The sequence below is a fragment of the Anolis carolinensis genome, chromosome 4 (assembly GCF_035594765.1).
Source record: "Anolis carolinensis isolate JA03-04 chromosome 4, rAnoCar3.1.pri, whole genome shotgun sequence".
Lineage (NCBI taxonomy): Eukaryota > Metazoa > Chordata > Lepidosauria > Squamata > Dactyloidae > Anolis > Anolis carolinensis.
The window spans coordinates 80,559,562-80,577,901 of record NC_085844.1 but is presented as its reverse complement, the minus strand read 5'-3'; the positions used below and the strand labels follow the sequence as shown (position 1 = coordinate 80,577,901).

The 18,340-nt window shown below is 40.3% G+C and overlaps 1 protein-coding gene and 1 pseudogene across 1 annotated transcript; one reads left to right on the top strand and one right to left on the bottom strand.

Annotated features, from left to right (window-relative positions):
- The first annotated feature begins 452 nt into the window (after window positions 1–452).
- Window positions 453–3,311, top strand: LOC134298979 (uncharacterized; annotated as a pseudogene).
- A 2,089-nt stretch (window positions 3,312–5,400) lies between these two features.
- On the bottom strand, window positions 5,401–15,153 carry LOC100561790 (zinc finger protein 98). Its single transcript, XM_003228746.4, has 3 exons — window positions 14,990–15,153; window positions 7,992–8,077; window positions 5,401–7,887 (listed from the first exon to the last, which is right to left on the bottom strand). The coding sequence occupies exons 2-3, from the start codon at window positions 8,023–8,025 to the stop codon at window positions 6,803–6,805; spliced, it is 1,119 nt and encodes a 372-aa protein (XP_003228794.3). The 5' UTR covers window positions 8,026–8,077; window positions 14,990–15,153; the 3' UTR covers window positions 5,401–6,802.
- Window positions 15,154–18,340: the final 3,187 nt, after the last annotated feature.

Genomic DNA, 18,340 nt, shown 5'->3' with positions numbered 1-18,340 from the left:
GGGCTAGATTATTGATGCCGCTATACCAGGTGACAGTCGAATTGATGAAAAACAACAGGAAAAACTCAGCCGCTATCAGGACCTCAAGATTGAACTTCAAAGGCTCTGGCAGAAACCAGTACAGGTGGTCCCAGTGGTGATCGGCACACTGGGTGCCATGCCAAAATATCTCAGCTGGCATTTGTAAACAACAGACATTAACAACATTAAGATCTGCCAACTGCAAAAGGCCACCCTACTGGGATCTGCGTGCATCATCCGAAAATACATCACACATTCCTAAACGCTTGGGAAGTGCTCGACTTGTGATTTTTGTGATACGAAATCCAGCATATCTATCTTGTTTGCTGTGTCAAGACTATGTCATTGTGTCAATAATAATAATAATAATAATAATAATAATAATAATAATAATAATAATAATAATAATTTTTTTTTTAGAGGATAAAGGGCCAGTATGCAACATCACAGAGGATATGTGGCTTTCTATCCCAAGCAATAAAAACAATTCACAATAGGAGCCCGAACTTCAAAAACATTATCTGCTACCCCAATTCCAGATGTCTGCTTTACTAGGAGGTATGGACCTTGTATGGATGCTGTAGTCCTAGTTTGTTGAATCATCTGAAAATAAATAGCGATCTCATGAGCTCCCTTCTTATGCCATTCTGCTACCTCCCTCCATCCTGGTTTACTAAACTGTTACATGCCAAACTAAATGGCTATGTGCTAAATGGGAAACCATAATTTCCAATCATTTGGAAATTCAGGTATCAGTTAGCAAATCAGCCTCAAAAACTAGATTCCTGTTTCAGATCCAACTACTGCAGTGGGGTTAACCAGGATCTAAGGTCTGAGGATAAGAGAGGCTAGAACTTGTTTATCGTTTATTCCCAATAGCTACAGACAACTCACTGAAGACCAAGTATCCATTCTAGAAAAAGGAGGAAATTTTGCAGTCACCACCACCAGGATCCCAGTAGAAAACATCATTGCCAATGTTGAATCAGCAATTTACCAGCTCCCTGAGGAAGAAGCAGAGGAGGTAAGAATTGAAACAGCAAGGATCCTGAGAAATGCAAAACTCCCCCCCAGCAACATAACGAGAAAAGAAAGACAGGCCATCAAAGATCTCAACTCAGATCCTGAAATCATCATTCTTCCAGCTGACAAGGGGAATGCCACAGTAATCATGGAAACAAAACAATACAAAGAAAAAATCAGACAACTTCTAGATCCCACAATTTACAAGAAACTGAAACAAGACCCCACTAACAAAATCACCAGAAAAACGAACACTCTAATCAAGAACTCCTCCATTAACTTTGACATACGCCAACAGCTGTGCAAATCAGAAGCCCTCCCACCCAGGCTTTACGGACTCCCCAAAATCCACAAGGACTCCATCCCACTCAGACCCATTGTAAGTGCCATTGGATCGCCGACTTACAACCTGGCAAAATTTCTGGCTACACAGCTACAAACCCACATTGGGCTCACTGCACATTATATCAAGGACTCTACACACTTTATAGAAAAGATCAGCAACCTCAATCTAAGCACCAAGGACATCCTGATCAGCTTTGATGTGGTGTCCCTTTTTACCAAAGTCCCAGTAGCTGACACCCTCACACTAATCAAACAGCCCTGTTTCACCATTGCCTCACCACTAGCTACTTTCAGTGGGACACTGGATTCTATGAACAGAAGGATGGAGTGGCCATGGGGAGCCCTCTCAGCCCAGTAGTAGCAAATTTCTATATGGAATACTTTGAAAAACAGGCCCTAGAAACAGCACCAAAAAAGCCAACTGTTTGGTTCAGATACGTAGATGACACCTTCACGATTTGGAGCCATGGAGAGGAAGAACTCAGCAAGTTCCTGGACCATCTTAACAGCATCCACCCAAACATCCAATTCACCATGGAAAAAGAAAAGGAAGGAAAACTGCCATTTCTAGATGTCCTGGTCATCCGCAAACCCAATCAACAATTGGGCCACACAGTTTACAGAAAACCTACACACACAGATAGATACCTTCATAAAAACTCCAACCATCACCCAAGTCAAAAAAGGAGCACAATCAAAGCCCTGACAGACCGTGCACAAAGAATCTGCGAACCTCACCTCCTCCAAGGTGAACTCAACCACCTAAACTGGGCTCTACAGGCCAATGGATACTCCACCACAGACATCAGAAGAGCTGCAAGGCCAAGAACAAGCCATGAGAGTCAAGACAAAGATCCACCCAGAGGAAAGGTGTACTTACCATACATCAAGGGAACTACTGACCGCATAGGGAAGCTGATGAAGAAGCACAACCTACAAACTATCTACAAACCCACGAAGAAAATCCAACAAATGCTACGGTCAGCGAAGGACAAGAGGGATCCTCTCTCTTCTGCAGGAGTCTACCGGATACCATGCAGCTGTGGACAAGTCTACATAGGGACCACCAAACGCAGCGCCCAAACAAGAGTCAAAGAACATGAAAGGCACTGCAGACTAATTCAACCAGAGAAATCAGCCATAGCAGAGCATTTGATGAACCAGCCTGGACACAGAATACTATTTGAGAACACAAAAATGCTGGACCATTCTAACAACTATCATGTCAGACTACACAGAGAAGCCATTGAAATCCACAAGCATGTGGACAACTTCAACAGAAAGGAAGAAACCATGAAAATGAACAAAATCTGGCTACCAGTATTACAAAACTCAAAAATCAGAACAGTAAATAAAAAGCAATACTCTGAAAACAGAGGGTTTCCAGACATGAATCAACCAAGGGCAGTTAACGACTCTAAACAAAGGATGCCCCAGAGGCAGGAAGAAGACAGCAGATAAGCTTTTCAATGCTAATTTAAGTGATTAACTACACATTCACACTGACCTCTCTCACCCTAGACTTTCCACAGATATATATTAACCTCTTTGCTTAGTTTTCTCCATACCTCACAACCTCTGAGGATGCCTGCCATAGATGTGGGCGAAACGTCAGGAGAGAATGCTTCTGGAACATGGCCACACAGCCCGAAAGACATACAACAACCCAATAGCTAAATGGTTATTTAGAAGTCATGACATGTGGGCTGAAGTTGAGCCAAGGTCTATCTAGTCATGAGATCACTATGGCCTTGCCATGTCCCACTGTAAGTCTGAGCAAAGGGCTACAGCAATCCTATACATCAGGGCTTCTCAAACCTTTTCAGCCATGGAGCCCTTTTTAAAGCAAAAGTTTCTTATGGAGCTCCAAGAAATGTTTATATATTATAATATATATTATATATAATGTATATATATCAGGCATGGGCAAGGCCAGTGGCAGATAGATGGAGACAATTTGTTTGAACTAATTCACAATGGGGGGAAAAATAAAAAGAATACAATATTTAAAATAAAGAACTATTTTAACCAACATAAACTTAACTGTATTTCAGTGGAAGACCTCCAGGGCCATCCAGTTCAAACTAGGTCTGTGCAATTCAGCCAAAAGGCATGCCGTTTTGGGGTCCATTTTTGGCTAACACCTCATTCTGTTTACCGGAAAATTACTTGAATCGGGAGGAGTGTTGCTGTTTTCATTCGGAAAGATTTGGCCTATTGGCTACAATGGGAAACTTTGTAAATGTATTTATTTACAGTATTTATATTCCACCCTTCTCACCCCGAAGGGGACTCAGGGCAAATCACATTACACATATAGGCAAACATTCAATGCCTTAACATAGAACAAAGACAGAAGACAAACGCAGGCTCCGAGCTGGCCTCGAACCCATGACCTCTTGGTCAGAGTGATTTGTTGCAGCTGGCTGCTCAACAGCCTGCGCCACAGCCCGGGCCCAATCCTCAGGCATTTTAAGGCCTATCTGCATGAAACCTACCTCAGTTTTAGACCCCATTTACAACTGCAGGCCTGCCAAGTTTTAAAAAACAATTCACCAATCTGTTTTTTTAGAATTATTTTAAGTTTTTAAAATAACATTTTTTTTAAAAAATAAGACAAATTGCAAGAGAGGGTTCTTGGCATTGTAGTTGCCAGTTGTGTCCATTCTCAGCCAATCAAGAGCATGGACACCACCGGGCCTTTTATTGGCTGAGAAATAGATAGAGAAAAACTTCAACTCCCATCATGCTCTGAGAGGAACTCAGACTTTTCAATACCTGCCCCATGCAAGTGCTGCTGGGAAAGAGAGTTCTCAGCAAGGCCCTCTCTGGAGGAGGAGCCTAGGAACTTTTCCACTGCTGGGAAGGGAGAAAAGACACTGCAGGATCTTCTCCCCAGAGCCTCGGACCCCTGCCCCAGATATAATGCAGACTTAACTCCGTCCTCTCCAGTAGTTCAGAAATCCAGCTCTCTTGACCTGTTTTGCTCAGCTTTTCAGTTCCCTCCTCCCCATTCTGTTTTTGGGGGATTACATGAAATGGACCATCAAATATTACAAATCACTTTCGGTCAAACTGATCCAGGCCCAAGCCTGGTCCAAACCCTTTCTGCCATGCAGGAATAACACAAACATCTCAGCAGATGGCCATCCAGCTTTTGTATTATTAATAATAATAATAATAATAATAATAATAATAATAATAATAATAATAATAATAATAATAGCATAAACCTCAGAGGAGGTGGGGCACCCATAGAGCCCCTGAATACCTCTTGTGAAGTCCCAAGGGCTCCCTGGAACAGTTTGAGAAGCACTGCTATAGATACATATGTCTGGTGCAAGTATTATTTCCTGTCCTGAGAAAACACAAAGCAATGGTGTTGTGGAGCCAAGACTCATTTATTTACTTAGATAATTTGTATTGTAATGTGGAAACATCAATATTAGGAGGTATAAACCAGTGTAGTAGCTGCTGTTGCTGATACCCCTTTCTCTTCTGGGTTCTTGTTCCTTCTGAGCTTTTAAAATAATCCTCACAATTGTCAGAGGGGCAAATGCAGTAACAATAAAACTGTTCTGGGCTATCATTATGATGCAAATGTTTTTACAGTGGTTTGGTTGAGAAGGAACAATTAAGATCCACTGAGCTTGGCAAAAGCCAACACCTTGTTGCAATAAGAATTATTAACATTGGTCAGTTTATATGGAACAATGTAGCTGCCTGCATGTTTGGATAATGTGAGAAACCGCTATTGGCAGATCAGGATAATCTCTCCTCGAAGTGAGGGAATGGTAGTGTGGAGGAATAGTCGCAAGACTGGAGCCTTACATGACACTTGAGGACCACATCCAAAGCAAGAAACCCAACATGCCCACCAAACAATGAAAATGAAAAGAACTGGGTGTGTTATTTGAAAATAAATTCTATTTTGCCATCACAGCTATTTGTCCTTGTTGTGCCTTCCTCAGCAGAAGCGGGAATAGAAGAAGAAAAACAAGACTATAAAAGTTTGGTTGGATAGTGACAAGTTTTTATTCTTGTACTATTATCTCCACTCAACCAGATCAGTTCCTCAGCTGAAGAAATTGTGTCCTTGATTGTGGTTAACTTAAAGCGAGGGTAGGAACCGGAACGAAATTTAACAGGACAGAAATGTTCAAGTACTTAAAAAGCATAATGGAAGGCAAGGCCATCAAGAGAAGAACAAAAACTCTATATATTCTGTTAACAAAAAAAGAAATTGGTTAAAGTAATGTAATGAAAAACAGGCCCTGGCTATAAAAAAAACATTCAACTCAACAAGCTGGTCAACAATATTTTGGAACTTCTATATGGAAATACAAAAAAAATGAGAGATGGGAGAGGGATGAAGGGAACATTTCCTCAGTCCAGCAGTGACTCTCAGGATCTATACCAGTGATTCTCAACCTGTGGGTCCCCAGATGTTTAGACCTTCAACTCCCAGAAATCCTAACAACTGGTAAACAGTGGGATTTCTGGGAATTATAGGCCAAAACAACTGGGGACCCACAGGCTGAGAACCACTGGTATAGATCCTGAGAGTTGAAATCTAGAACATCTTGATGCCAATTCTGAACTACTGTCTACAGAATGCTGCTGCTATTACAAAGGACTATACATAGCACTATAAAACTTCCTTAGCCCTCACAGAAACCCCCTAAGTGGGTCAATGTGTTCAAGACTTGACCTGACCCATTGTAAGGTTGAGCTGCATTCTCTACACCAATGGGCAACTGCTGGGAGTTAGGAGGCTATATTGACTGCCAGAAAATCTTGGGAGAGCATCTCACCACTGCTGTAGCATCAAACATTGCTCTATTTTACACCCAGGGAAGGCTCTTCCCATTCCTCTCAACAGGATATGTTGCAGACCAGGTAACTTTTTCTTGAAAAATGGCCCAGGGGCATTTGGAATATTAAAAAAACATAAAAAGACTGTCTAAAGAACCTAACTCTGTAAAAACAACTTCTATATAGGTCTAAAGCTTCTATAAAGAGAGACCGTTTCAAATCTTTTCTATACATGTAGCACATGGAAGCAGTAGAATACACTATATCACTTGGAGGTTACAACTGGGGCATACATTTTACAATCCTGTCCCGAAGAAAAAGTATTCCTGTAAATAAAAATTAGGACAACCCATGCGATGTTAATGTTTCTTCACATTTGGAAGTACTTTAGGAAGATAACACTGTCACTTCAAATCTGAAGCAAAACAGTCAATCTCATGAGGAATTTGCCGTATCTTTTTTTGTGTAGGACAGGCCACAATCTGGGCATCTGGAATGTTAAAAGGAGAGTTTCTTAATGTTTATAGGCAGGCAAAAACAAAACAAAACAAAAAACAAACAAACCCCAAACGAAATAGAAGACCAAATACCAAGCAAACTATGCTTGGATGATAACGTGAATCTTCTCATGCCTCTTCAAAGTTCCCAACTCGGAGAAGGAGAGGCTACAATGGGAACAGATATAGGGCTTCTCTCCAGTATGGATCCTCTGATGGCGTTTGACTGAACCTAGGCGTGTAAACGTTTTGCCACAATCTTCACAGGAGAAAGGACGCTCTCCAGTATGTGTTTGACAATGCCTCTTCAACCTGATCAGTTGGACAAAGGCCTTGCCACATTCTTTGCACCTGTATGGCTTTTCCTCCCGATGGATCACTTTATGTTTAGAAAGCAAACTAGATGTACTAAAACCTTTGTTGCATATTGGGCAAAAGTACCATTTTGAGACCTCTTCTTCAGGTTTCTTGGCAGCAGAAACTAGTTGTCCAGGCTTCTCACGATCACCTTGATTCTGCTGAGCTCCAGACCAGTGGTTCATCACACTGGCATTTCTCAAAATAATACTGGAGTGATCCATCTTGTGAAAGCAGCGAAGATGCCTTCGAACATCAGCAGGGCGAATAAAGCCTTTTTTACACAGGGGACACTTGTGTGGTTTTTCTGCAGAATGGGTCAGTTTATGCATTCGCAGGTTAGCTGAACGAAAAAACTCTTTGCCACAAAGGGAGCACCCGTATGTTTTTCCAACTACATGGAGCTGCATGTGTTCCTCAAGTCTACTGAGATCTTGGAAAGATTTCTTACATTTCTTACAGTGATATAGGAAGGTTTTGCCCTTCTGGGGTGGTTGATTCCCACTGTCACAAGTTTCAACAAGGATGATAAAATCCTCTTCCTCCTCCTTTTCCTTCTTTAAACCCGGAGGATGATTAAAATGACCAAACGTCTGCAGTTCCATGCTTTCCCCATCATAATGGAAGTTAAATCTGGTACTGGAGGGGACGTACACACCTGGAGTGGCTAAATCCCACCTTTGGCAGTAGGTTGATATTTTCAAAGAGTCTCTTGAAGAGATTTCCTCTCCTATAGCATACGGTTCTGGAGGCAGGCTGTTTGAAGACCCGGAAACTAGCATGCTGTTCTCTTTCTCTAGTAGTAAGATGGCTATGTCATCTACCCATCCTTGGGGAGAGATAAAACAAGGTATAAATAACAACAACAACAACAACAACAACAACAACATCTGTATTCATGAAAACTATTGCTCCCAGAATGACAAGAATCACCTGTAGGTTCCCAATCTTCTTGCATCTCCATCATGGCACCTTGACCAATTTTGCTTGGAGTCTTTAGCACCAAATTCCTGCTCTCCCTAAGAAGAGATACAACATGTTTTTATTCATGGAAATCCCTATAGTTGTAAGAGATCAAACGAGGTCATCAGAGTGAAGGCCCATTGGGGGAACTGATCAAAACACTTTGGGGGCTGAGAATTATAAGACATTCCAAATTATTTTGACTGAGGTCCCTGCTACACAGCTGTATAAAATCCAGATAATCTGCTTTGAACTAGATTATGTGGCAGTGTAGACTCAGATAATCTAGTTCAAAGCAGATGATGTGGATTATCTGCCTTGATATTCTGTTTTATATGGCATTGTAGAACGACCCTGAATTCAACAGTTCCACTACTTTCATAGTCTCTACACATTGCAATCTTGAGTTATTAGGCAAACTGACATTTGTTTACCTAACACATATTGATCATAATCTAAACAGAGGCACATTTAATGGACAAGTTAAGTGGGTGCTTCATTTGCTTCCACTTGAAATAATGGACTAAGGCCCCTTCCACATAAGTGGATAAAATCCACATTGAGCTGGATTATATGACAGTGTGGACTCAGATAATGCACTTCAAAGCAGATATTGTGGATCATCTGCCCTGATATTCTCAGTTATATCGCTGTGTGTGCGGGCCCTAACCAAACATGATACTGGTAGTGCTGGGATTTCTGGTCCCCCACATCTTGTATCCCATGGGACTGTTAAAGCTTTACATTATAATCCATTCTTGCATAAGAGGAATTTCATTATCAAATGTAGCCCAATGGGATAAAAAGTACTTGACTGGCTGGCCCCAACAGGTAAGAGTTTCTAATGATGAATATTCTGAGTCCCACTTTCTAAATACTTCCATTTACATCAGGAGTGGCTAAATATACTACAAGCCTTTAGATCCTGGCTTCTTTCTTATGGTATCTGCATTTGATGGTAATTTACCTCTCTCCCAGCAGGCCAGAAAAAATGGACTGGAATTATTCCTAAGGCCCCATCTACACTGCCATATAATGCAGTTTCCAACTACATTATATGGCAATCTAGGGCCCTTTCACACAGCCCTATATCTCAGAATATCAAAGCAGGTAATCCTACAGTATCTGCTTTGAACTGGATTATCTGAGTCCATACTCAGATAATGTGGGATTTTCTACTTTGATATTCTGCGATATAGGGCTGTGTGGAAGGGCCCCTAGATGGGACATATCTTTCCCAAGTTCTGTCCAGAAGCTTATTCCATTAACCTCAAAAGACTTATTACCATAAAAACATATAGGATTCTGACCCAAGTTTCAGACAGCTTGGCAATAGAGATTTGGGCCCTTTCCACACAGCTGAATAAAATCCCACATTTTCTGCTTTCAACTGGGATATATGGCAGTGTGGACTCAGATAACCCAGTTCAAAGCAGACATTGTGGGTTATTCTGCCTTGATATTCTGGGTTATACGGCTGTGTGGAAGGACCCCTGTGGCGCAGGCTTGTGAGCAGCCAGCTGCAGCCGGCTGCAACAAATCACTCTGACCGAGAGGTCATGAGTTCGAGGCCAGCTCAGAGCCTGCGTTTGTCTTCTGTCTTTGTTCTATATTAAGGCATTGAATGTTTGCCTTATATGTGTAATGTGATCCGCCCTGAGTCCCCTTCGGGATGAGAAGGGCGGAATATAAATACTGTAAATAAATAAATAAATAAATAACCAAGGGCCCCTCCTCACAGCCATATAACCCAGAATATCAAGGCAGATAATCCACAATATCTGCTTTGAACTGGGTCTACATTGCCGTATAATCCAATTAAATGTGGATTCTATATAGCTGTGTGGAATGCGTTCAAAGTGCAAAAAATCACAGTATATGAAAATGGAAGACATTTAGGAAGAAAGCAGAAGAACAGAAAATCCAAGACAGAAAGGCAAGAGAGCCTTAAAGATGTTGCCACCATGGAAAGTAATTCATGCAACTTCAGTTTTGTTTCCCAGTCAGTGCTGGGAAAAATTCAGAATTACCAGGCCATTGGGAAGTTGTAGTGGAAACAGTACTGTTCCCAAACTCTGGTCTCAAGTGAGTGATTAAGTGTTACTGCTGGATTTCCTCTAATATAATCATAGAATAATAAGAGTTGGAAGAGACCCCAAGGGCCATCTAGTCCAACCCCCTGCCATGCAGGAAAAACACAATCAAAGCACCCTGACAGATAGCAATTGAGCCTCTGTTTAAAGCCTTCGCGGAAGGAGCTTCCACCAATTTTCTTGCTAGAATGCCAACCGCTTTATTTTCTTTTTGCCTGCCATACATTCTAATTTGCAGTTCTTTACCCTTTTCTGATTAGTGCCAGGTGATAAAGAGTCATTGTTCAATCTTTAAGTGCTTTCATCATCTTAACCATTTAGTGTAACAGAAACACATAAAAGACCATTGCCAGTATCTTTTTGAACTTGGAAAAGAAAAACAGCTACCACTTTTTTATTAAACTATTCTCATTTTTGCATTGCATTATTGTATACAACAGGCGCTTTCAAAAAACACTTCAATTTTCAGTGTCATGATAACACAACCAGACACTGGGGTAAGTCACCCACAGCCACATTCAAAGACATGTGAACTTTTCATTCTTCATCAAATGCAAGATATTGAGGCCTATGTGAAGCCCCTTTGCCCCTTCAATATGACAGAGATATAAAAAATGCTTTGGAACCTCCTATATTCCCTGCTACCTTTTTGCAATGCCTTGTCTTAATGGACTACCTGTATATACTCGAGTATAAGCCAACCCAAATATAAGCCGAGGCACCTAATTTTATCACAAAAAACTGGGATAACTTATTGACTTGAGTATAAGCCGAGGGTGGGAAATGCAGCAGTTACAGGTAAATTTCAAAATAAAAATAGATACCAATAAAATTTCATTAATCGAGGCATCAGTAGGTTAAATGTTTTTGAATATTTACCATATTTCAAAGAAAAGCAATAAACTAGCTCTATAAGTGGAAACGTAGGGGCAACAAAAACAATATGGTATCAACAATAACGTACAACAACAACAACAACAATAATAATGACTTCATTTGGATCCCACCCTATCTCCCCATGGGGACTCAGGCCAGTTTCCAACATAGTAACAGGCAAACATTCAATGCTTATATAAACAATGCAGAGCTAGATACAGATTTATAATTATAGATATTAATTTCACATATGCATTTCCCCCTGAAACGTTTGCAAATCCCTCTGTGTGTGTGTGTGTGCATTTCCCCTACAAAATTTCCAAGCCCTATATATATATATATATATATATATATATATATATTCAAATCTATCTAGACATGTCTATATATATTTGTGTGTTCATTTCCCCCCTGTAATATTTCCAAGCCCTATATATAGGTAGGTAAGAATATATTCATATCTATCCAGACATCTCTCTTTATATAGATATTTGCAGAGACTTGCAAACATATGAGGGTAAATTAATATATAAAAATAATGTATATGTATGACCACAGATACACAGGTACATGGATCTATATGTATAAAGGATTTGCAAAGACCTGCAAACATATGAGGAGAAATTCATATATAAAATTAATGTATATAGATAGATACACATATAAAGGTACATAGAGATGGCAAAAGCTTGCAAGGGGTTAATGCCTATCTCTGTAGGAGAGTTTAACAAATATTTCAGGGGAAAATGCTTTCATAAGATTAATGAATATATATATATTTCTTCTTCCTGACTTGCAAGGGTGTCTCTCTTTTCAAAACATTCCCTTGATTAAGAGGGAGGCTTTGCAAAAGTAAACACACTGATAAGGAAGGAGAAGAGAGAAATAGATCACATATTGCAAGCGATAGCCTGCAGGCTCCATTGTGGCCTTGATCTTGACCCGATCATAAATAAGGGCTGAAAAACTCAGCTTATCTTCGTATATATGGTATTTTAATTATCTTGAAAGCAGGCATACAAGGTTGCCTTTTTTGAGAATTTACTTAACCAAGGCATTATTTTACTATGAAGTTTGGAATATGGTATGTTTCATGCTACTATTTAACTGCTGCAGGGATAACCTATAGCACAACCAACAGTACTAATTCACCTGATTGTGAATTCAATCACAAGTTTTTGGCCTTCAAGACAGGAGTGAGTGAAGGTGGTCCTCCAAATGTTTTTTGGATTACACATCCATAAACCAAAATCCTAGGGCCCTTCCAGACAGGCCCTATATCCCAGGATCTGATCCCAGGTTTTCTGCTTTAAACTGGATTATATGAGTCCACACTGCCAGATAATCTGGGATAAACAGAAAACCTGGGATCAGATCCTAGGATATAGGGCCTGATAGGAAGGGCCCATTGCTTATGTAATTGCTTCTGCCCTCTTGACTTTGAAAGGAAACTTCTTATGGTAGTTCAGCGGGAGCATACAGAATAACTTCTACTTTCCACACAGCCTTAGGATCAAAACAAGGAAGAATCTTACAGTGTAATTGTTCTGGTTATCCGAATCCACACTGCTAGTTCAGTGTGGATTTTATACACCTGTGTGGAAGGAGCCTCAGAAGCAGTATTGCCAGTTCTTTCATCCCAAATATAGCTTGCTGCACTGGATCTCCCAACTGAATACAGTACTAACCAAGGCTGACCCTGCTTAGCTTCCAAGATCTGATGAGATTTAGGCCCCTTCTATATTGCCATAAAATTGAGATTATCTGCTTTGAAGTGGGTTATATGGCAATGTAGACTCACATAATCCAGCTCAAAGCAGATTTTTGAAAATCAATTTTGATCATCTGGATTATATGGCAGTGTAGAAGGGGCCTTGCTGCCCTAGAGTATCCCCCTCCCAAACAAACCAATTCCAAAATTACAAAGAATGGAATGATGGCTGTTCACAGGCCCCTTCTACACTGCAATATAATTCAGATTATCAAATCTGATAATGCACATGATCTGCTTTGAACTGGATTATAAGAGTCTACACGGCCATATAATCCAAATCAGATACTCTGGATTTTATATGGCAGTGTAGAAGGGGCCTAAAGGCTGCTTTAGACACTTTAATTAATCTGTTATGCAGATTATCTGGGCCTGAATATATTGCACAAGATTTCCCTAGCCTAAAATGATACATTTTAATATATTGGGTTTATGGTTCCCATCCCCTTGATCTGGTCATATAAGTGTTATTTATTGTTATAATTGTATTATTTTACTTTGTTTAATAATGTGTGTTATTACGTTGTTATGTAATGTTTGTGTTGCTTTTATGACTGTAAATAAATAAAGTTTTTATTATTATTATTATACAGTGGACTCTAAAGAAGATATTCATAAAAAGGGGAAATGGCCATTGCAAAGCCTGAGTGTTGTCCAGCTCCAGAAGTGACAGCTTCCTGGACTCAGAATTATTTCATTCCAAATCTCTTTAATTATATAATGCCAGTACAGTAGAGTCTCACTTATCCAAGACTCGCTTATCCAAGGTCCTGGATTATGCAAGGCATTTTTGTATACAATGTTTTCAATATATCATGATATTTTGGTGCCAAATTCGTAAATACAGTAATTACAACGTAACATTACTGCGTATTGACCTACTTTTTCTGTCAAATTTGTTGTATAACATGATGTTTTGGTGCTTAATTTGTAAAATCATAACCTAATTTGATGTTTAATAGGATTTTCCTTAATCCCTCCTTATTATCCAAGATATTCGCTTATCCAAGGTTCTGCCGGACTGTTTAGCTTGGATAAGTGAGACTCTACTGTACTTAATTCTAAAGATCTTTGCACCAGCCTTCAGTTGGTGTATGTCAGAAGTCTAGGGGTGCATCTCTACACTGTAGACTTAAGGTAGTTTGAATTTGAATTTGCCATGGCTCAATGCTATGGAATTGTGGGAGTTGTAGTTTGGTGAGGCACAGCACTCTTTGGCAGAGAAACCCAAACAACAGAAAATGACAACTCCCATGATTCTATAGCATTGAGCCATAGCAGCTAAAGTGGCACAAACTGCCTTAAGTCTACAGTGCAGATGAATTCTAGGGGCCCTTCCACACAGCCATATAACCCAGAATATTATCAAGGCAGAAAATCCCACAATATTTGCTTTGAACTGGGTTATCTGAGTCCACACTGCCATGTATTCCAGTTCAAAACAGAAAATATGCTGTGTTCCCGTGCTCAGTTTTCCAATATACAGTAGAGTCTCACTTATCCAAGCTAAATGGGCCAGCAGAAGCTTGGATAAGCGAATATCTTGAATAAGGAGGGATTAAGGAAAAGCCTATTAAACATCAAATTAGGTTATGATTTTACAAATTAAGCACCAAAACTTCATGTTATACAACAAATTTGACAGAAAAAGTAGTTCAACACGCAATAATGTTATGTTGTAATTACTGTATTTATGAATTTAGCACCAAAATATCATGATATATTGAAAACATTGACTACAAAAATGGCTTGGATTATCCAGAGGCTTGGATAAGCGAGGCTTGGATAAGTGAGACTCTACTGTACCTCAAAACCTCTGAGGATGCCTGCCATAAATGTGGGCGAAACGTCAGGAGAGAATGCTTCTGGAACATGGCCATACAGCCCGAGAAAATGTACAACCCAGTGATTCCGGCCATGAAAGCTCTCCCTTTCCTTATGCTCCCCTCGGTAACACTGGAGTAGATCTAGCTCCAGCGTTCACAAGTGCACACAAGCATGAGTGGACACGCATTCCACGTAACGTGGGAATATGCCTGGATGAAGTCTGCCCACCAGTCAAACAGCAGAGGGATTGCAGTTTCCCGGGGTCTTTGGGCTTCTTTGCCAAAAGAGTGCTGGTGCCTCACCCAACTACACCTCCCCATCCAACTACAGCTCCATAGCAGTTCAAGTGCTAGGTGCCAGAGTGCATTCATTTGCAGTGACTTCCAGGGCCGCCGGCTTACCTAAGGCTGCGCGCGCCCTGAGCTTGGCTGCTGTTCTTGCTTCTGCTGCTGCTCCTGCCGCCAAGGGTCTCGTGCAAGGCCAGTGTGGCTGCCCGGGGCACGAGCCCGGGGCCAGAGTGGGCGTGTCCCCCTCCCCAGGTAGGGAAGCCTTAGGACCTCTCTGGAGGAATCATTTAAAGGGCCCTCCCTAAAGCGCAACCGCCAGAATCCTGCAGGAAGCAGCCACAGGATTTCAAGGGGGATGCAACTCTTTGCCTACTCTTTCAACTCTAGTGTGTTTTATCCAACGCTCAGACCACTGCACCTTGCTTATAGGCCTTAAGCAAATTTGTGCAGACATCTAAAGAGATGGGGGAATTGTCTATCAAAAGCTTTCATGGCTGGAATCACTGGGTTGCTGTGTTTTTCGGGTAGTATGACCATGTTCCAGTAGCATTCTCTCATGACATTTCGCCTGCATCTATGGTAGGCATCCTCAGAGGTTTGCTCAGAGGTCTGTTGGAAATGAGGCGAGTGTATATCTGTGGAGTGTGGATAATTTCAACAGAAAGGAGGAAACTATGAAAATGAACTACAGTAGAGTCTCACTTATCCAACATAAACGGGCCGGCAGAATGTTGGTTAAATAAATATGTTGGATAATAAGGAGGCATTAAGGAAAAGCCTATTAAACATCAAATTAGGTTATGATTTTACAAATTAAGCACCAAAACATCATGTTAGACAACAAATTTGCCAGAAAAAGCAGTTCATTACACATTAATGCTATGTAGTAATTACTGTATTTACGAATTTAGCACCAAAAAATCACGATATATTGAAAACATTGACTACAAAAATGCGTTGGATAATCCAGAACGTTGGATAAGCGAATGTTGGATAAGTGGGACTCTACTGTACAAAGGTTCAAAAAACAATGTGATAAAAAGATTAAAATATAATAAATACACTAAAAAGGAAGCAACAGGGTGAGACTATTGCCTTTGTCCTTTCCTTTTTGGAAGCATCGGGCTAAATACTGTAGGAAAAAAGAGGCTGGAATAAGTGAGTCCCTGGTTTGATCCAGCAAGGAGTTTCTTGTGCTGCTATATTATTAACAAAGACTTTATTTTTACCTAATTGTGCTGCCTCTTGGGAAGGCTGGACTACAACTACAGTAGAGTCTCACTTATCCAACACTCGCTTATCCAACGTTCTGGATTATCCAACACATTTTTGTAGTCAATGTTTTCAATATATCGTGATATTTTGGTGCTAAATTCGTAAATACAGTAATTACTACATAGCATGACTGCGTATTGAACTACTTTTTCTGTCAAATTTGTTGTCTAACATGATGTTTTGGTGCTTAATTTGTAAAATCATAACCTAATTTGATGTTTAATAGGCTTTTCCTTAATCCCTCCTTATTACCCAACATATTCGCTTATCCAACGTTCTGCCGGCCCATTTATGTTGGATAAGTGAGACTCTACTGTACCAGAATCTCTGTCCAGTGTAGTCAGTAGCCTGCTAGAAGAAGGGTTTTGTCAGCTGTAGTCCAATTTTTAACTTTCCAAGTTATGAATACTAAGTGCTGTAGGCTATGTTTCAGAGGAGCAAACTGGCAAAAGCACCTCTGAGTATTCGTGGGTGAAGAAATCCCTATGAAATTCATGGGTTCACATTTAACCCAAGCACATAGGCAAAAATACACCCTGGTACTTAGGCAGGTCAAATGCTTCTGAAAGTGCCCTTGGGCATGTCCAACTTTGCATACAAATATACTGTCAATGTGGAGAAGAGACCATTAGAAGAGTACTTAACATGGATGGGCAATTATTGTCCCAAATGCAAACACAATTTGGGGGAAATTAACTATACTACTGTCTGTTGTCAAAGGCTTTCACAGCCGGGATCACAGGGTTGTTGTATGTTTTCCGGGCTGTATGGCCATGTTCTAGAAGTATTCTCTCCTGATGTTTTGCCCACATCTATGGCAGGCATCCTCAGAGGGTGCAACCTCTGAGAATGCCTGCCATAGATGTGGGTGAAACGTCAGGAAAGAATACTTCTAGAACATGGCCATACAGCCCGGAAAACATACAACAACCCTATACTACGGTCATTTTGTTCTGGGGGTGTGGGAGAAGGAGACCTAATTTGGAGACAAATTTTAAAAATAATTTTTATTGTTTTATAGTGTATATAAAAATAAAGGTAAAGGTTTCCCCTGACATTAATTCTAGTTGTGTCTGATTCTAGGGGTTGGTGCTCATCTCCATTTCTAGGCCGAAGAGACACCTTCAAGGTCATGTGGCTGGCATGACTGCATGGAACGCTGTTACCTTCCCTACAAAGCAGTACCTATTGATCTACTCACATTGGCATGTTTTCGAACTGCTAGGTTGGCAGAAGCTGGGGCTAACAGCAGGAGCTCACCCAGCTCCCTGGATTCAAACCGCCAACCTTTCGGTCAGCAAGTTCAGCAGCTCAGCGGTTGTAACTAAAAATAAAACAGACAGTAAAAAAACAACAACAAAGAAAACAGAAAAGGAAAAAGAAAGAAGAAAAAAGAAAACATACAACAGAATAGGCAAGTTTTCAAAATGATATACAGTCAGCATTTGTTCAGCATGTGAAAAATCAAATTTGGCTGTACAGTTATTATACCTTTATGTTTCTTATCCCTCTAGCCCCACACCCATGAACCCAACCCGCATGAGCTCCGACAACCCTCAATATGGATCACATAACTAACCAGCAACTACACATATGCCTTCTTTCACTAAATCCCCTTTATGGCAATCTTCAAATCTACCTTTGTCTTCTTTTCCAGATACCCAAGTGCCAACCTCCATTTGTTTATAAATTTTTCATTATTTCCTCTTCTGCTGTTATTTGTCAGCTTGGCCATTTGGATATAATCTACTAATTTATCTCTCCAATCTTTAATAGTTAACTTTTTTCCACCCTTCCATGTTTTAGCTACAGTAGAGTCTCACTTATGCAATCTAAATGGGCCGGCAGAAGCTTGGATAAGCGAATATCTTGGATAATAAGGAGAGATTAAGGAAAAGCCTATTAAACATCAAATTAGGTTATGATTTTACAAATTAAACACCAAAACATCATGCTATACAACAAATTTGACAGAAAAAGTAGTTCAATACGCAGTAATGTTATGTTGTAATTACTGTATTTACGAATTTAGCACCAAAATATCACGATATATTGAAAACATTGACTACAAAAATGGCTTCGATAAGCGAGGCTTGGATAAGTGAGACTCTACTGTATTTAGCTATTAGACTCAACCCACATCCCTCATTATAATTCTATTCTGTATACTATTAGGTTCCTTTCATCTGG

Bases quoted from the DNA above. Each gene is read 5' to 3' on its own strand.
- LOC100561790 (XM_003228746.4), bottom strand. From the start codon at position 8,025: ATGATGGAGATGCAAGAAGATTGGGAACCTACAG. The intron at 7,888-7,991 runs GTGATTCTTGTC...TCTCTCCCCAAG, and splicing joins AGAAGATTGGGAACCTACAG to GATGGGTAGATGACATAGCC.